At 43.0% G+C, this 21,432-nt stretch overlaps 1 protein-coding gene across 1 annotated transcript in view; it reads right to left on the bottom strand.

The window, feature by feature from the left end:
* LOC145402859 (uncharacterized protein F54F2.9) overlaps positions 1 to 21,432 on the bottom strand; it is a 98,580-nt gene that overhangs the window by 38,829 nt on the left and 38,319 nt on the right. The window contains exon 6 of the mRNA XM_080274767.1: positions 13,665 to 13,790. Coding sequence (XP_080130893.1) covers positions 13,665 to 13,790 — 126 coding nt within the window. The remainder of the gene's footprint in view (positions 1 to 13,664; positions 13,791 to 21,432) is intronic.

Here is a 21,432-nt window from a genome sequence, read left to right as displayed (position 1 = left end):
GGTGGAAATAAGTTACCTGAGAGAAGCATCTTGAATTACATGGAGAGAGGGAGAGAGATGAATGAGGAAATCAAAGAGCACTGTGATGTTGATGTGGATATGCTGGAAGCATTATAGGTCCCTGATGTGGTTTAACCATGTGGACAGAATGGATTACACAAGAATTACAAGGAAAATGTTATGAAAAAGATGGAGGCAGGGACAGGGAAGGGGAGACCAAAGATGTGATGGAGAGATGGGGTTAGAGGTATGAAGTCTGTCCAAAAATACCATATTTCGTGGGGTGAAAGACACACTTCAAGTATCCCCATGCGTCCTGGAGGCCAGACTAAGACAGGTTCGCTTGGCTCCACTAGAAGCATCTCTTATACAGATGATCAGCTCACTGCTTGGCAGTAACAAGTATTTTCTAGTGTATAAAGACTTTTGATTTATTGTAAAAAGTTACATTCACTTGTCTATGTACTCAGAATTTACAATTAGAAACACCCAAGTTCAAGAACAGAAGACTCAGGGCTTGTTTATGACTGGCCATCTGACAGTCTAAGGGTTTAGTGGTATAGCAGTTTAGCAATTTAGCATCTAGCATACACTCTACTTTAGCAGGCTAACATGATCACTGGTGAACTCCCTGCTAACCTTTAGAAAGGCAATCATGATCACTTCACCTGCCATCCACTGACTAACTAGCAAGGGAATCATATTGGAAATGTTGGCTAGCATGACTGCCGAGTCATTATAACAAACGTCTGTCCCATGCGGAAATTCAATAACCCTTGTTAGGTTGGCTTCCCTTACTGATATTTTGTTTCATTTGATACAAAAATATCATGGAAAGAAACAGTCGTATATTACTGTTGGTGAAAAATGGAAAAACAGTAGCAACATTAAATAATACTTCCTGGAATTACGGCATTTTGGCAGTTTAGCAGTTTGGTGCCTAGCGTTCACCCACTTGGAAGTTAACGTGATCACAGGTGAACTGCCTGCTAACCTTCTGAAAGGCAATCATGATCACTTCACTTGCCATCCACTCACTAACTAGCAAGGCAATCATACTGGAAAGAGGTTGGCTTGCGAGACTGCTGAGTCATTATAAATGATGTTTGTCCCATATGGAAATTCAATCACCCCATGTTTGGCTGGCTTCTCTCACGGGTAATTTGTTTCATTCAAGACTAGAGTATTGTAAAAGGAAACAGTCTCATATTACTGGTCGAGAAAAACAGGAAAAACGATTGTAACAAATAGTACTGCCTGATATTACAGCTACACTGTGTTTTTCAGCAGTGACAGGTGTACTTTAGCAGTGTTGAATCAGGGATCAACTACTTACAGTACTATGTTATGAAAATGGGATAAAATTTACTGAGCAGATAAAACTATATATCTATCTATTGCCAGACGCCTCAATCCCGTTTGGGGTGGCCACAAACAAATCGCCTCCAAGTCGCCCTGTCCCCCGCCATTTCACTCCCCTGCTCCCAGCTCACACCCCCCTCTCTCATATACCTCTCCACCCCATCCCTCCATCTCATCCTCGGCCTCCCCCTCCCTCTTTCCCCCTCCACCTCACTCACATACACTCTCTTCGTCAGTCTTTCACCCTCCATCCTCTCCACATGGCCAAACCACCTCAGTGTGTTCCTCATAACGCTTCCTATCACATCCACATCAACACCACAACGCTCCTTTATATCCTCATTTGTCAGCCTGTCTCTCCATGTGACTCCACAGGCTCCTCTTAAATAACTCATTTCCACTGCTCTCACTCTTGACTTGTGTCCTTCCAACAATGTCCAAGCTTCACTTCCGTACGTTAGAGGTGGTATCACAATACTGTCATGTAGTAACTTTTTCACTTCCATGCTCACTTCCCTGTTTCTTATCACTGCTTTCAAGGAACCAGCAACCTTTCTTCCCTGCTGTACCCTTTCAAGCACTTCACCCTCCAAACCTCCATCCTTACTCATCACACTACCCAAGTACTTAAACGTACTCACATTTTCCAATTCCTCACCATCCAACCTCGTTGTACATTCACTGACTTCACCTCTCTCAAAGACCATCACTTTACTCTTCCCTACATTCACCTTTAGATTCCATTTCTTACACACTCTCCCAAACTCATCCACCAAGCCTTGCAGCTCTCCTTCGTCTTCACTCAACAACACAGTATCATCTGCAAACAACAGTACAGGGAGTTTCCAAACACCATCCTCTCTCACCATGGTCACTCCAACATCCACTACCCTACCTTGTACCTCTTTTATTACCCCATCTATGTACAGATTGAACAACCATGGAGACATGACACATCCCTGTTTCAACCCAACCTTCAAAGAGAAAAATTCACTTAGTTCACCATCCACACGCACTGCAGCCTTCGCACCATCGTACATACTCTTCACAGCATTCAACAACTTTCCATCTACTCCATATATTCTTAACACTTTCCACAATCCTTGTCTATCCACCCTGTCATATGCTTTCTCCAAATCCATGAATGCCGCATACAACTTCTTTCCCTTCTCTAGAAACTTTTCCACTAAGGATCTGAGAATGAATATCTGATCTACACAACCTCTTCCCTTCCTAAAGCCTCCCTGTTCTTCTCCAACTAATTTCTCTGTTCTTTCTCTAACTTTGTCAATAAGTACCCTACTATACACTTTTCCTATTATACTAAGAAGACAAATGCCCCTATGGTTACCACACACTTCTTATTCCCCTTTTCCTTTGTACAATATTTGAAATTAGCTGTGCAAAATGGGCATTCAATGCAGCAGCTGCCATTTTTGTTGTATTCACAGCTGACAAAGTGATAAGAGCCATCGATCCCATTCACTCTCTCTGCATCAGTTCACTGCTGATCGGGGTGATCAATCTGTTCGCCCTCTGCCTCACTGCTGCACTAGCAAAGCCATCGTAATCGGTGACGGTGAATGCAACCCAATGTGTGTATGTGTGGGTGTGGGTGTGAGGGTAGAGTGGGTGTACTTAATAAGGGAGGAGTGGGAGAAGTTCAGATCTGAATTGCATTAAATCAGGCTTTACTGATCTACCAGTAGACCCGCCGACATATCGTAAAAATACCCCCGCTAATACCAATACACCAGTCCTGTATGAGACAGCCCTAGCATGTATTCAATATGGACGGTGGGTGTCAGCGCCGAAGTGGTGACATGTAGAGGTGTATGGTATGTAGGAGGACTGCTGGGCCTTGAGAGCAGGCTGTGAAGCCTATGCCCAGAGTCGGACACGTAAAAAAAAAAAAAAAAAAAGGTAGGGACACAGTGATAAACTGCTTTATCATAGCCCTTCAACCCAGTAATGTATTTTGTAGGGTACTTTATTCATGCTCGCCAGATGGTTTTATTCAGTTCAGGAAACATCATGCACTGAAGGGCTTCCTATGGGCTGAATCAATTGCCCCTAATTTGAAAAATTTCGCTAATCACTTGTAGTCAATAAAAACGTTTGTGTTAGTTATAATACGAGAATAATTGCAATAGGCTGGTTAGCTCGTGTTTGGCAGCCTCTTTGACTAAACTGTTAGAATAAAACAGGATAAGAAAGAAGGTTCTTCCTTGCTTACCTTACCTTTTGGCTGAAACTGGCAGAAAATGGAGGTAGGGACGTAGGATTTTGATATAACGTTTAGTAAGTACAGTATTGTGTGTAGGAGAGTTGGGTGGTAAAATGAATGTCTTGGTACCTATCTATCTATAATTTTATTTATCTAGTTCTCTATCTGATCATCACCTTGGCACCGCCAGTGCAGAATTATGTTCTGATATTTGATGATGGGGTTGCATTTCTCTTGCACTATCCTTAGAGCTGTCACTTACCATACAATGATACAGAAACTGGGAGACAGCAGTGTTACAAAAGCATAACAATGGATGTTTAAATGTTTTCACTAAATTTGATATGTTTTGAGGTGAATGACTGTTTTTAGTGAACTGTGAACAATTAAGAATGCTTTTTTAATTTTTGATGTTGCAAGGCAAGCGGCACTGTCAGCGAGGGAGTGTTATTGAGAAAAGGGTAGAGACAGCCGTATGCCTCGCCATACTAAACTTTAGTTGTAAAACATTTTAATCTGCTTTTTGTTTAGTGTGTATATACAAGTGCTACATTTATTTTTTTATCATAATCACTATTATTATCATCATTATTATTATTATCATTATTTCACGTTAGTGAATGCATCATTAGTGATGGCAACGTAGCTGTGTTCAGGAGCAAGTTTGCTGAGCAGAAAAGACTCGTGTCATATTTCATTTGGATTGTTTAAGGATACTTTTTCAGTTTAGGAAGTGAATGTGTTGTCTGTAGGTAATGAGACATCAGGGGGAAGTTACAACAGTCTCACATCACACTGAATCGAGATCAAGTGTGGGAAAATACCATAACACCGGAGGTGTGGGGCACGAATCTGACTAGTACGGGGTACTTAGGGGGTAAATAAAATGCTGTAAACGTTCCTTGTAACTGATTTTTGAAAATCTGTTTGTGTTGTCTGTGATTGTAATATTTAGTACATGCAGGCATTTGATTTGGAGGTAAAGTGTATTCCCTCATTTAATGGCCTATGTATTTTCTTCATCCATCATCCAATCCTACGTTACCTCATGAGGAGTGTAGGAGCCTGAGGTAAGGCAGATGGTCCTGACGTTTAAGATGAGAGTGACCAACCTCTAACATCCCTGAGTGGCATTACGTGAGCAATAAACCCCAACCATCCCTTGGATATAAACCTTCACTGGCTCAATCTGATTGGAGCACAATAATTACCCATTAAACCACCAGGTGCCAAAATTTGGTTATATGGTTACCACCCAGCATAGTATATGGTTTCCTGGTGAACAGGAAACCATTTGGCTTGTCACTCAGTGTAGAGTCATCCACAGGCAGAAGGAAGAGGAAAGAGTGAAGGAAAGAAAGACAGAAGAGAGTGTAAAGTCACCCATAGGCAGAAAAATGAGGAAAGACTGAAGGAAAGAAAGACAGAAGAAGATGGGGGGAAAGAAGGATGGAGGAGAGGAAAGTGCAGACACCCGACAGCAGCATTACTAATAAATGAAAGAACGGGTTTTATTGAGTTTTGTTGTTTTAAGTTCATTTCACGAAAAAAAATACTTATCTCTATATACTGATACATATTTATTGTACTTTAATGGAGATGAACATTACATCTCAAATTATTGTACAAAAGGAATCAGACAGTTTGGACTTCATAAACATTGTGTTAAGATGGCGTCACGGTACGAAGTAACTTTTGTAAAGAAGGGGTTGTTTATTTGTTTTCTTGTCTTGTACCCTTCTTTTACATAAAAATAAAGGAACCAAACACATATACAGTATTGAAGAGAGATTCTGAAAGATGGATTTCATAAAGTGTTAAGATAGTGTCATGGAATGCAGTAACATTTTGTAAGGAAAGGGTTGTTTGTTTGTTTTGTTGTCTTGTACCCTTCTTTACATAAAAAAAGAAACCAAAGATAGATATAGTGTACTGAATAGAGATTCTGAAAGGTAAGTGTGTATTTGAGTGATGAAAACTCATACCAAGCAACCCTTCTGTAGTCTTGGTCGACATACTTTTTTTCTCAGAACTGGTTAAAGCGCTCCGCTCTGACCGAAGGGTCGGAGGATCGAATCCACCCAAGGGTCATTGGTAGACGTCAGGAAGGGCATCCGGTCATAAAATGCTACACGCTCCAAACCAAAGTCCTCTACCCAGGGGCAACGCCTTAGCCCTTATCCATAAAAGGGGTACCTGGCGTAAAACTCACTTTTTTTTTCTTTCTTGCCCTTCCAGAATTAGGGTGCGTCTTTCACACTGCAGCATCTAATATGCCGCGAAATACGGTAAATCAACTTCATAAAGTGCACACTAACTAGCCGGAATAACGAGATGACAATAGGAGCACTGTGTGGCAGCGACTTTGAACTTTAGTCTAACACTAGCTGCATCACGTAACATCACTTAGTTGTCAAGGTACATTCGCTTGAGTGAATGCGTGTTTAGTTTCATTTTGTTTTGTTTATAACGGCTCCACCATGCTTGGATGCGTCAGGCGTGGTCACCCAATAGCAGCTTTCCATGCTGCTTGATCTCTGGCAGCCTCCCTTTTCAGCCCCATATCTATGAGGTCACACTCTATGACCTCGTCCCAGGTCTTTTTCGGTCTGCCTCTTGCAACCCTACCCCCAACGTTTACATTTCTTACTTTCTGCACCCAAATGTCATCCCCCAACCTCTCCACATGTCCAAACCACCTTAACCTACCTCTCCTTATCACAACACCAATACACTCCAGTCCCATTCTTCCTCTTAACTCTTCCATTGTACAGTCGCCCCAAGAAGTGATGGCAGAGTTTCAGAGTGCTTCGGTCACTGTACTGATATACGTTCAATGAAAACTTGGTGAATATATGGTATAACTTCCGTGCCTCCATTACGTCACATAAAATAAAATATTTATCATATCACGCTAAGAATTACGTAAAATGAATAACATGAAGTAGTGATATATTAGAAGTTAACACTCAGATATATGTCTCCTGAACTGAACAAATGTGTAAAGTATTACTCCGCGCATGGAGTGCAGCGTAACCCCCTTTCCTAATGTATTTGCTTCCCAGGATTTCAAATACAGAATGCTCTAGTTTTGACAACCAGTTAACTGCAACACACCACCTTATTTTCAATTGCTGTGGTGTGATGCAGCAACAATACGGATGCAGTACAATGAAGTTTATCTTAGTAATGATACCCTACCTGAGGTAGCAGCAATACCATTTTGCTTTTTATTCCTTGTCTTCCCCTCGCTTATAGCGATTTTATTCCTACCTGATGCAAAATTATTATAAGCTGTAAGAAAATATGACAGGTTTTACCCTATTCGCATACACTAGGCAATGAAGAGGATGAAAGCATGAGCTTATACTCTTGCAAGGCAAAAGCACATACTTTTTGCTCTATCTCTAGTATTCTTTTTTTAAATTAAACCTCTGTGTCCTGCTTAATTAAAAATGAAAGTGTTGAACTCAGTGACTTGTTTATGAACATCTGCGTTTTATTTCTCTTGCCAATTGTTTAGACACTGAGGATATTAAGCTAGGACACAAGTTTGTCATTATCCAAGGAGCTCTGACTCTCGGCAAATTTTCGAGGTCTTCCTTAATTTTCATTCACTGATAGTCCACTGGCTTATATTAAAACTTCAAGAGAATTTTCTTAATAATGAAAAACTGGCCAAATGCAGTGTAATAACTGCATGTCTCTGAGTAAAAATTTGTTTCCTTCCGTGCATGTTGATCAAATCATTTAAAACAGCCAACTAACTTAAGCCGCTTTCCTGCTTTATGTCATCGTCCATGAAGACAACAAAAATGGAAATAAATTATTTTAAATTATCCCTTAGTACTGTAACAAGAACTATTTTATAAATAATAATAACTGATTTTAATTGATTATTAAAGCACATTTCTTTTTAGTCTTATGCTCCTAAAAAATTATTGTGTTAACATATTAGATATGAACACCACAAATTATTCCTGACTGTCTCTGAGCGATATTTCTGAAATTTCAATTACTTCCATTTAGGATTTTCTATTATCATAACTAATGAATTGATTCCTAAAATTTTGAAATATAACGTTTTTTTTGCATTTACTGTACTTATTGTTTTCTGTAACAATTTTACATAACAGGTTTCTCCTTGTAAAGATTTAAGGAAGAGTATCTACATTATCACTGACCGCAAACCTCTGGATACTCTGCCGTCACCTCTTAGGGCGACTGTACACCTAGCCCCACCCAGGCCTCGCATTCAAGCACAACTACACATCCACGTATTCACTGTCATTCTGTACGTTTGAGCCTGTGAATATGCTCTTCCTATACTGCCACAGGGCTTGCTCCAGCCTTACCTCCAGCACATTACACGTCTCCCAAGTAACGAAATTCTTCCACACACTCAACAGACTCACATCAAGATCAATTCTATCATGCCTGACAATCTCCAAATGCACTCCCCAGCACATCAAACACATGAAATCAGCATTATCTCACAGTCTACCTCTGATATCACTACATCTCTTATGCACCCACTTGTCACAAACAATGCACAAGATAGAATTACTTCCCATGCCCTTGTACACTTGGCAATTTCCTGCAAAGTGGACAATGAAGAGCAATGTGTTTGAGTGAAATTCTGTTTTAAATTGGGAAAAGGTTTTACAGAGACTTTTCAGATATTGCAACTGGCTTACGAGGAGGATTGTTTGAGCCATACGCAATGTCATGAGTGGTTCCAGCAGCTCACATCAGGAGGAACATCCACTGAAAACTATCCCAAATCTGGATACAGCCTTCTACATCAACAAGCAACAATTATGTTGAGAAACCTCAAGTTGTGATCGGTGTAAATCGTCTCCTGACTGTCCGTGAAGTTTCCAAAGAACCAGACATCTGTAAAAGTTTGTACCACACGATATTAACTGAAAAACTGAAGATACATGGTGTTCCAGCAAAATTTATGCTGCAGCTACTAACTGATGTGCAAATAGAGAACTGGGTCACAGTCAGTCAAGTGATGTTTGAATGTTCGAATGCTGATGAAAACTTTCTGAAAATGTCACAACACGTGATCAAATGTGGGTGTACGACTACAATGTTGAAATAAAAAGGCAGCCATCACAGTGGGTTGGAACACTGTCACTGCAACCAAAAAAAATATGTCAATCACTCATATGTGACAGTGTGCTGATTGTCTTTATTTACTGGGAGGGCATCATATATCACAAGTTTGTTCCACGTGTGCAATGCAGCACCAACCAATCAGGGTGGTACTCCCAAGGGGAATGGGAATGCTAGTGATAAGGAGAGCTGGAGCTCCCATTTCACTAGCTACCAGAATATCAGACCATTCCCTTTTGCTGACCTTTTCAATGCGACACTAGCATGAAGGGTAGACCAGCATACTCTCACAAACACTTCCTCTAACTATCTCAAACGTTACACCACATGCACTCAACATATTACACAACATACCTTGCTACGTCTCAGGGGTTGACGCCAGCATGGGCATGCATCCAGAAAACTTTGCCCTCACTACCTAGTGGCAGACCTATTGAGGGGAGGCGTGATGAGGGCTCACCCAGCATTAATTTTGGGGCCGGGATGGGATGGGGCTTGAAACTATGCTAGAGGGCACAGGGCACTGCGGTTCCATGGCTGCTGCTTCCACCCAATTGAGAGGGGCCCGAACCTAGGAGCAGTGCCCCAGGAGGCTGCCCTATCAATGGGTGTGTAATGGTAGGTCAGTTATGGTGCCAAAGTACACTTGGAGGGTGTCCCTTTAGCTGTCCTGGGAGGGTGCCCCAAAGCCACTGCCACAGCCCAGGCCTGGACCTGGGACTGTGCGGGTGGGTGGGGCCTGTGGTATCTCTCTTCCCATTATCTAGTTTGCCAATTATGACAACAAAGAAAGAAATTCAAAGCAAGCCTGAGGAACTAAATCACCCAAGGGGATTAGACTGGTATCAGGGAATGTGGGAAATTTAACCCCTTACCGCCAGGGGTCAGTCAGATCTGTCAAGAAATTGGAGAGCACCAGTGCCGGATGTCGGTTGGGACTGCACCTGTTTTCATGCTGCAGTTTGAAGTGGTCGCCACTTGATCTCATCACCAAAGAGTAGGAACTGAGTCTTGCCACCTCACCCAAGCGTACCTCAGTCGTCTCTGTGAATTTGCCAGGTGTAGAAGATGGTTTTCTCAAACAACTCGTCCGATTCCATTCCCGCCTCATGTGGACACCTTGCCCCATCCACCCCTGCCAAGTCTCTTTTCAAGGACCCTAGGAAAGGACTCAGTTATAGTGTCATGGGGTGTGCCTTAGATGCCACTGTGTCTAGTTTATCTAGTAGTGGAGAAGTTATCACGTTAAGAGAGCAGCCAAAGTCACGGCCGTGCACACACACATGAATACATCCTGCTTCCTGCAGCAAAAGATGCATTTTTCATATCCTTACTCATCAATGCGAGCACCTACAAACCTGGGAATGATTTCATTCGCAAGCAGAAGAGTGATGAGTAATATGGTCCTTAATTTAATTTCCAAACTGCTATAGTTTCTGAGATATGAATGTTAGACATAAAGCTATTTTGTGGAAAATTCCAGTGCTGAGAGGATGTGCGGGAAATATTTAGCCTGAAGTTAGCCCGGCATCAAGGGGTTAAGGGGAAGAGCAGGGGAAGTAGCTGAGGTATTGAGTTGGAGGTGGGTGGATGCAAAATGTGTGCAAAAATCAGGCATAGGGAAGGATCAGCCAGAATGATTGCTGTTTCCCTCTGGATAGTCCTCTGCAGCTACATGATCAGCACCTGCAGATTCTCCATGAACACCAATATTCTTGATCTTGCTACGAATCTTAAATGAATGAAACTATCCTTGTGATGCAATGAAACTCACTGGTTTTTCGATCCCCCATCCTCTTGATGACTGCTTCTTAGAATTCTAGTGGCATGTTGATCATGTCACTGGAATTTACTGGTAAACTTCTCTTTACTTGTCTTTCTATGTAGCACAAAACCAGTTGTTCAGTCTTTACTAAAGCAATATTTTTGCATCTTTTTTTTAACAGCTGACCCTTCCGACTTCTCTAACTTCATATGCTGCAAAATAACTTCACATTGCCTATAAATGCTTACGATGCTGGACCCATTCATGCCATGTTTCTGTCCTACTGCGCCCTTTTTAGCGCCTCCATTCACTTCCTTGACGAGTTCTAGCTTTTATGCAAATGTAAATGCATAATTCTTGGCTTTAACTCCTCCCTTGGATCATGAAAGGCCTGCTGTGGAGCTTGTTGAGGGGCCTAGGGAAGCCATAGCGCCATGAAAAAAGCACAGCCAACGTGTAAGGAATGTCGTACAAGAATGAGGGGTACTGTGGTGAAATGGGACTAAGCTCCACCTATGAGAAATAAGCTGACATCTGAGTTGGCATGCTCCCTTCACCAATGAGAAAGGAGCTAACAAACAAGTTGTAATGCTCCACAAATGAGAAATGAGCTAACAAACAAGTTGTAATGCTCCACCAATGAGAAACGAACTAATAAGAAACTAATTCTAGTACTCCACAAATGAGAAACGAGTTTTATCATGTGGCCAATGATGATGTCACATACAGTGAAGGACATGATATGTATTTTTTTTTTCTTTCTTTTTTTGGGTGATGTTAATGCGTGAATTACGATATCTGATGCGTGAAATACGATACTGTCTGCCATTTTTTATTGCATTTCTTAGAAATGCGCAACTTGGAATTACGTACCTCAGAAGGTATGACTGTACCTCTACGACTAATCGACATGGCATGATGCACCTAGTGTTAGACTAAAGTTTAAGTCACCACTACACAGCACTCCTGCCCTGATCATACCATGCCAGCTAATTGATGTGCTATTTAAAAAGTTTTGTTTGTTTATGGACAGACCTCGTATATGAGTGAATGAAAGGTGGGAGGTGAGATGGGGAGAGGGTAGCCTGATGAAACTAGTGGTCTGACATTCGCCTCTCTGTCAGTATGTGCGAGGGTGGAATTATGGGGGCAGGAGGGTTAGAGGAACTGTTGACTCCTAACTTCTCCTCCCCCTCCCCCCCCCCTTTCACACATAGTTATCATAGAGCCAAGTGTCTGCCTACTGAATGGCTAGCACCTGTCCTAAATTCAAGGGTTTGCAGTGGTGGAGGAATGTGTATCACAGAACTTTCCTTTAGTGCACTGCATTAGGGATGCCTGCTAATACAGAGGATCGTTATTAGGATGTCAGCTTTTTATGATGGAATACTGCTACTGTGAGTGAGGCAATAGGCAGGATGAGGGTGGGGAAGGCAGCAGGTGTGTCTGGGTTGACTGCCGAAATGTTGAAGGCCTCAGGCGATATAGGGGTGAGTTTAGTCACTGACCTGATAAATAGGATTATTTATGAGTGTGTTGTCCCAGATGATTGGCTGAAGAGTGTAATTGTAAATGTGTATAAAGGGAAGGGTGATGCCCTGGAAAGAGGGAATTATAGAGGTATAAAGCTTTTAGATCAGATAATGAAGGTAATGGAGAGAGTTTTAGAAGGTATGATTAGAGAAAGAGTGAATATTGATGAGATGCAGTTTGGGTTTATGCCAGGTAGGGGGACCACTGATGCCATATTCATTGTTCGACAGCTTCAGGAAAAATATATTGGTAGGAGAAGGGATCTTTATTTTGTTTTTGTTGATTTGGAAAAGGCCTTTGACAGAGTCCCTAGAGAGGTGGTGAAGTGGGCAATGAGAAAGCTTGGCTTGGAGGAGTGGCTGGTTAGGGTGGTTATGGCCATGTATGTGGGTGCTCACACCCAGGTGAGAGTGAATGGAGATTTGAGTGATGAGTTTTCCGTGAATGTTGGTGTGCATCAGGGGTCAGTCTTGAGTCCCATGTTGTTTATCGTGGTACTTGAAGCCCTTTCACGTGACTTTAGAAACGGACTCCCGTGGGAGTTGTTGTATGCTGATGATTTGGTGTTGATTGCAGAGAATGAAAGGGAGGCGGAGGAAAGGTTTAGGAGGTGGAGAGATGGTATGGGGCAAAAGGGTTTAAGGGTAAATGCAGATAAAACAAAAGTGATGATATCTAGGGTTGGTGGCGGTACTGTCAAAGACGAGGGAGAGTGGCCATGTGCAGTTTGCCACAAGGGCGTGGGAAGTAATTCCATCTTGTGCGGTGTGTGTGATAAATGGATGCATAAGAGATGTAGTGGTATCAGAGGTAGACTGCGAGATAATGCTGATTTTATGTGTACGGCGTGCCGGGGTGAGCAGGTGGAGATCGTCAGACGTGAAAGAATTGAACTTGCTGGTGAATCTCTTGAGTGTGTGGAAGAGTTTTGTTATTTAGGAGACATGTTGTGTGCTGGAGGTGGGGCTGGAGCTAACTCTGTGGCTAGGGTGAGAAGTGGTTGGAAGAAGTTCAGGGAGCTCTTGCCTCTCCTGACATTGACGGGGCTCTCCCTACGTGCTAAGGGGTCTTTGTATGCAGCGTGTGTTAGGAGTGTAATGCTGTATGGCAGTGAGACCTGGGCAGTGAAGGAGGAAGACATTCGCCGGCTCAGACGTACAGAAATGACAATGATTAGGTGGATGTGCAGTGCGTCCCTGCGTCCAAGGCCTGGAGGGGCTGGGTTTACAATGGAAGAGTTGAGAGGTAGGATGGGACTGGAGTGTATTGGTGTTGTGATGAGGAGAGGTAGATTGAGGTGGTTTGGACATGTGGAGAGGATGGGGGATGATAGTTGGGTGAGGAAGGTGAGAAGTGTTAATATTGGGGGTGGGGTTATGAGGGGTAGACCGAGAAAGACATGGGACGAGGTCATTAAGTGTGACCTTAGGGTTAAGGGACTGAACAGGGAGGCTGCAATGGATCGTGCAGCATGGAGAGCCGCCATTAGGTGACCAAGGCCGACACATGCAAGCATGTTGGAGCCTTTAAAAACGAACGAAAACGAACGAAAACGAACCATAACATTTCATCAGGTGAAGCTTGTACAGTGACATAATACGTCGCTTTAAGGGTATGAAATTCATTACATCATTACGAGTACATTATGCTCACCTGTCCTTCTGAGTTTGGTCCATCCACTGCTTCTAGGATACAGTCACCATTAGAGAAATCTGGCAGCATGTTTATCCTCTTTCGATTTTCCTTTCTGTTAGCTTTTTTCTCTTTTCGTTTCTCCTCCTGCAAGAAAATATTGTACAAATAATAATAGTGCACGGATGTATGTGTGTATTGTGTACATATATAGAGTAATCCCTCGATTACTCGATGTAACATAGCCATCAGTACGTCTGGATATGGAAAAAATCTGGATAGGGAGCAAGACCCTACCTACCAATAACCTACCTATATGTACAATGTCCCTCCTAAGGGTGGCAGTGTTCTTCAGTCTTTCAGTTATTTAGAAACTGAAACACACATGGGAATATCCAATATAATGCTAGATACTTAGAAAACAATGCATAAGTAATAAAAATCCATATATACCCTACCTATACATACAGTATCCCTCTTAATTGTGGCAATGTTCTTTGGTCTTTCAGTTATTTAGACATCAAAATACACATGGGAATATCCAATATAATGTTAGACACTAAAAAAACAATGCATAAAGAACAAAAATCCACGAATAAATAAACGAAGATAATGAAAGTTGAAAAAAATATTTTAATAAAGTACTGTACTGTACAGTACTTACCACCCAATGAACGGCAGAAAGGCATCGTAACCCATTAGCCTCCAGCTGGTGTACAGTAATCCCGTGTGGTCTAGTGGTAAACGTAATCACTAGTGGTGGCTATATCGATACCAAAATATCAATATAGTAAACGTCCATTAACCCCTAAAACGCGGCTGTGTACGGGCAATCCCCCCGCTGTGGCGGGGTTGTAGCGGGGCCTGAGTACCTGTGGAAAAATATTTGCCAAAAATCATAGATTAACCCTAGAGCTTTAAAATTTTTATGGCATATATTACTTACATTCAGCTATCTCCTGAGCCACATGTTGAGCCTTCGTTGACTACCAAAGGACTTGTGAAGACTTGCAAAGTTGGGTAACAAAGTCTTCACTCTCACACCTCCAGAAACCCGGTTTTCTTTCTACCACAGCCTCAATCTGTCACAGTACACTTTATACAACAACGTACAGGTTGTTTGGAATCCGTATTTGTAAATAAGAACTGAAAATAAGGCTAAAATGGACGGAGCGCACGGCCGACATGCAGCGCGGTGGCGATCTTCCCGTCAATATTGTCACATTTGCCTTTTCTCGGCAAAAAACACGTATACTCCTTTTTTTTCCATCATAGGACTTCGCAAACGTTTGCCTGTCACTATTACGGCCATAAAAATCAATGTCACTGCCAGTATTGTGGATTGGGACTGAGGAAGACCACCGTGGCGCAAGTTTATTCAGCCTTACGGCAGGCACTTTATTCTCGCTCCTGTCGGCCACTCGCACTTCATTTCTATCGCTCACTTTCACTGTATCTGTTTTTTTTTTTGCCTTATTCATCAGTGTCACTGTCCAGTGTTATAAAAATAATATTTTATACACAAAAAACTGTCACTGTCAGAACATAGAATAGGAAAATATGCTTTCATCTTTTTACACTGGAGTGACTGTCACTCGCAATACTTATATTATTACTATGTACAATTATTTACACCAAAAAACACTGTAACTGTCAGTGCTTTTACAAGTACATACACTAATTTACACTCATCAGGCTGTCACTGTCAGCACGTAAAAGAAAACTGGGTCTGGTTAGTACTTGGATGGGTGACCGCCTGGGAACACCAGATGCTGTTGGCATCCCTACGTGTCAAGTGGGGTTGGTGGAGGATTAGTGTCCCTCCCTGTAAAACAATTAACTCTAAGCCATTGGCCACCCCGTCTGGGATACATGGCGTCTGGCAATGAATGAATGAATGAATTTTCAAAATCTACTTAGGCTGTGGTAGTCAAAGAAACACGGGTAAGCACAGAGGGGAACTTTGCACTCTTTGCACTGCAAGGAGGTGTGCCTAAAAGTTCTTTCCTGCCTGGTAGTGTGGCTGCACACATGACACCTCCTCAGTGCTTTCCCCCTCTTTGCAGTGGCTGGCAGTGGCTCCAGGCGGTGTCGTTGAAGGTAGGCCATACACTGTAGGCGGTCTGGAGGTGTGTGAGGGTGGCGTTTGGACCTGTAGAAAGCACCTGGCCGTAACGCTGAAGCAGCTGGTAGACACAAGTCTTGGAAAATCATCTGAGAGAGTAGTTGGCTGGCTTCCTGTTCTTGATTTTATACAGGATGAAGGCGTTCAACATGCACATATCAATCAAGTGCAAGAACACCTTCCCGTACCAACGACGATTTTTCCTCAGACAGTCAATCTCTCCAATCATCATATCAGACTTGTCCACCAGCCGCATATTGACGTTATAGTCAATGACAGCATCAGGCTTCATCACAGGCTCGCCAGTCCTTCTGTCGACCTTCCCTGTTGCCAGCATTTCACTCTTGTGTACTGTGGTGAGCATGTTCACGACTCTCTTATCATGCCACCTGATCGCAAGCATCTTGTCAGATTTCTTCAGGTGCACGTCTCCCCGCTTTGACTTTTCAGCCTCGGGGAAGGCAGGGTAATGTGCCCTTTTACTTCTGACAGTGCCACAGGAGCCGACGCCGTGTTCAGAAAGGTACTTGGCGAGTTTTGGAGCGGTATAGTAATTGTCCGTATACAGGACATGATTCTCGCCAAAGTACTTTTCCAAAAGCACTTTCACCACAGAACCAGAGAATCCAAGGGGGTCAGTCTTATCCAAATCGACATTGCTGGCGGTGTAAATGACGAAGTCAAGGATGAACCCCGTCTTGTAGTCGCACAGCACGAAAAACTTGATTCCAAAGCGGTGGCGTTTGCTTGGAATGTACTGGACGAACCGAAGATGGCCCCTGAACAATACCAAAGACTCGTCAATCACGACTTTCTTGAACGGGCGCAAGAACCTCGTAAACTTATCTTTGATCATGTTCAGGATTCCCCTCACTTTCCATAATGGGTCAGTTTGGGAAGGCTCATCATTGTTCGCGAAGTGAAGATAAGTCATCAGCTGCCTAAAACGATCGCGGCTCATGTATTTATTGAATATGGGTGTTGGGCACAGCTTGTCGGAAGTCCAGTATTCTTCTAACTTATGTTTCCAGTTGTGCGGCATTAGCAACATCAATCCAATAAATACAGAAAGCTCGCGGATCGTAAGAGGCACCCATGATGCCATCCGCGACGTGGATGGCGTGGCCGCCTCACCTTCTCCTTCGCGAACTGGCGCACATTGCCCCTCGTACCTGTTTGTCTCGGTACAGATGTGCTCCATAACCTCGTCGTCAAGGAAGGCCAACAGGTAGTCAACGCATTCACCATCGTCGTCCACAGGGAAGTCAGCCTGAAGTCCACACTCACTGTCGTCAAAGGGCAGATCCTCAGGCACAAAATCTGATCCCTCTGACCACACGAAAGCATCTAGCGTTCCCTGCCTAGGCTGGGAGGTGCTTGGGGCGGCGGGGGGTGAGGCAGGTCGTGTGGGAGTGGGTGAGGCAGGCTGGGCAATAGTAGGTAAGGGAGAGGCTATCCCAGGCCGTGTTGGTGTTGTGGTGGTGGTGGTGGTGGTGGTGGTGGGAGGGACATTATCACTTGGGTCAAGGTCACCCGCGGTGGCGTGACTCCTGAGTTGCCTAGTGCGAGTTAGCCTAGGGGACTTAACTTTACTTACACGAACACTAGGCCTACGATAACCTCTCAAACGTAAAATTGCTCGTTTACTTCCCTTTCTCGGTGGTGAAGGAGACTCCGACGACTCAGGAGACAGGACAGCAGACAAGGAGGACGAGAGAACAGGGCTGGGAGTACGTGGCGGGCTTGCGGTGGCGTGACGTGGCGTAGGGGACAATGGCGGTGCACTGAGGTCTCCGCTCCTCTTCCTTTTTTCCCCCTTCCCATATTCGAGGCCCCTTTTCACCGGGGCCTTCCCTGTTGAGGTGCTGGGCACAGACACAGTCTCCTCCGGCACAGAAAGAATCACTTCAGGGCCTGAATCAGCACTAGATTGTGTCTCTGATTCAGCCAGGCTCAACCAAACACCCACGTCACTGCCATAGTCCATTGAGGCTTTCAACAGTTCTGAGGCTATTGCAGAGTCACTTAGCCCCTTGGTAGTCACTGGTAAAGTTTTGAAGGGGGTTGAGGTCACAAAACCCTTTTTCGGAGGGCTAGAAGGCACAGAACCAGAAGAGCTCGAGTTTGACATGGTGTCACCGTGGCAGATTTGCGTGGACTGACGCTAATCTGGGGCAAACCGCGCGAAAAAATGACAGTGTGACAACTGGGGAAACAAGCGTTTCCCAATAGCAAAAAGTGCTTGCGAGATGACGGCGCAGATTGACACGTATCTGCCGTCCGCGCGTTGCCATATCGCACGACGAGGGAGGGCCATGCATCGGTGCGTCGGTGGGTAAAAAAAATGAGACTTGGCAACAACCGAGGTCAGTAGTACAAAGGTCAAGTGTGCTAAACGTAGCTCACAGGTGGCGGGACTGATAGACAATACCAGCTGGAGCATGCTTGCCCGCGGTTATTCAAAATTAACTTAAATCGCAAACGCGACGACCCGCCGTTCTGCCCTTTGGGCCGACCGTCGCAAATGCGACAATCCGCGTTTTAGGGGTTAATCTGAACAGCATTGGACCGAGAATCATACGGATCATCAGATTTTTTTGGATTTTTGGGTGGGACCCTTAAGACAATTCACGTTTAAACTGAAATTTTACTGAATGGATCACTTTTCATTCATTCATAATACAACATGGTACATATTGACATTACGTATTACACAAATTTTTTACTTAATACTGCATTACTACATTACGTATTACACAAATTTTTTACTTAATAATGTATTACTGAAGACACAAACTGTAACTGGTAAATTAAAGAGATGTTATGGGTTGTTTAACTGGTTCTGAGGGTCAGACAATTTGCTGTCAAAATATGGACGATTCCTCCTCAGGACTTTTGCTGTCAGGACGATTCCCTGTCATTTATTTACATATCAGTTTATTTAGCAAGTACACTAGTTTTTGAATAATGTACTTGTACCTCTTCAATTCATTTTAAAATATACCCAGGATGTAGTACCAATGGAAGTTAATGAAGACAGCTATGGGTGACGATAGAACATAATTCAAAGTCAACTACAGCGAGGTAGAAACAAGTTAATTATTGTCTAAAAGTGCAACTTACAAATGATATCCAAAGCCTACGCTACTGAATGAACACAGACTTTGACAGATCCCCCTGAAAATTAGTTATTAAAGTATCAATTACTCAATAATAAGTATTTTTATAGAATGACGGGCAATCGTCCAGGGTGCGAATTGTACTGACGGCGAATTATCTTGTTACCGTTGTGACAGCGAATTGACTTGACGGAAAATTGTCCCGAAACCGTTTAACTCACCAGTAATGCATAGTGTTGAAAACAGCAGCTGTAGGCAGGTAAATCCATTTAGAGAGAGTAAGTCAGGCGTTAATATTAATATGCACGTATTGTAAAAGCAATATGTATTACTGTGGAAAATTCCTTAAACCTAAGGTACACATCCAGAAGTGGTCAGTTGTTTATGAGGAGTTACCAGTCCATGCACTATCTGATCCATGACCACATCACTAGGCATTTAGGTGCATTTGGCGCCAAATTTAAATTTTTTTATTTATTTTTATTTTTTTACTTTAGGAGTTTTTCTCAGCCTTCTTCAAAAATTCAGATTACTGTTATTGCTCACGTAATGCCACTCAGGGATGAGTGAGGTTGGTCACTCTCATCTTAAATGTCAGGACCAACTGCCTAGCCCCGGGCTCCTATGCTCCTCATGGGGCAACGTAGGATTGGAAGATGGATGGATGGATGGATGGGATTTTCGGATTATCAGTGTTCGGATTAAAGGACTTTTACTGTACTTTCGATACTGTTTATCTGCAAGTAGCGATACTGATGGCTAGGTATCGATTATTATGAGTACTAAAATTGACTTTCCAATTAACTGAAAATATATTTTCAAAAATACTATTTCAATAGGAAGTAATGATTTTAAGATTATTAGCACATTGAAAGGCAGTTCTGGTGTTCATATTCCCCTAAAATATAATTATTTTAACGCGGACTGAGCCTGTTGTGAGTAATTTTATCAAATTCTTAGATAATTCATCAGACTGAAAAGGTATTAAATATGAAACTACCTAGATACTGGTATCGATAATCGATACCACTGATGCTGGCCAACAAAGTAATCGGTATTAGGGATATACCGATATCGGTATCGGCAGTATCGGTCTTTTTTTTTGTAATATCAGTATCGGTATCAGAAGGTAAAAATATGGCCGATACTTCGATACTTTTCTGGTTTATAATGTGATTCAAGACACTCATGTTCCATGACACTGAAAAACAGATGGTTATGATATTATATTACATTATAATTACATGTATGATGTAACATTATCATATATTAATATTATATATCGATTACTATACTGCTGCTGCATTAACAACACTCACGTTACCGGCATTACATAAATCAGAATAAAATCTATCTATCTATTGCCAGACGCCTCAATCCCGTTTGGGGTGGCCACAAACAAATCGCCTCCACGTCGTCCTGTCCCCTGCCATTACACTGCCCTGCTCCCAACTCACACCCCCCTCTCTCATATACCTCTCCACTCCATCCCTCTATCTCATCCTCGGCCTCCCCCTCCCTCTTCTCCCCTCCACCTCAGTCACATACACTCTCTTCGTCAGTCTTTCACCCTCCATCCTCTCCACATGGCCAAACCACCTCAGTGTGTTCTTCATAACACTTCCTATCACATCCACATCCACATCCACACCACAACGCTCCTTTATATCCTCATTCATCAGCCTGTCTCTCCATGTGATTCCACAGGCCCCTCTTAAATAACTCATTTCCACTGCTCTCACTCTTGACTTGTGTCCTTCCAACAACGTCCAAGCTTCACTTCTATACGTTAGAGTTGGTATCACAATACTGTCATGTAGTAACTTTTTCACTTCCATGCTCACTTCCCTGTTTCTTATCACTGCTTTCAAAGAACCAGCAACCTTTCTTCCCTGCTGTACCCTTTCAAGCACTTCACCCTCCAAACCTCCATCCTTACTCATCACACTACCCAAGTAAGTACTTGGAAAATGTGAGTACGTTTAAGTAAACGTACTCACATTTTCCAATTCCTCACCATCCAACCTCGCTGTACATTCACTGACTTCACCTCTCTCAAAGACCATCACTTTACTCTTCCCTACATTCACCTTTAGATTCCGTTTCTTGCACACTCTCCCAAACTCATCCACCAAGCCTTGCAGCTCCCCTTCGTCTTCACTCAACAACACAGTATCATCTGCAAACAACAGTACAGGGAGTTTCCAAACACTATCCTCTCTCACCAGGGCCACTCCAACATCCACTACCCTACCTTGTACCCCTTCTATTACCCCATCCATGAACAGATTGAACAACCATGGAGACATGACACATCCCTGTTTCAACCCAACCTCCAAAGAGAAAAATTCACTTAGTTCACCATCCACACGCACTGCAGCCTTAGCACCATCATACATACTCTTCACAGCATTCAACAACTTTCAATCTACTCCATATATTCTTAATACTTTCCACAATCCTTGTCTATCCACCCTGTCATAAGCTTTCTCCAAATCCATGAAAGCCGCATACAACTTCTTTCCCTTCTCTAGAAACTTTTCCA

Source organism: Coenobita brevimanus, chromosome 59, assembly GCF_032717465.1.
Source record: "Coenobita brevimanus isolate Jiangsu-jjx chromosome 59, ASM3271746v2, whole genome shotgun sequence".
NCBI lineage: Eukaryota > Metazoa > Arthropoda > Malacostraca > Decapoda > Coenobitidae > Coenobita > Coenobita brevimanus.
The sequence above is the reverse complement of the archived record's forward strand: the minus strand, read 5'-3'. Positions and strand labels throughout refer to the sequence as shown.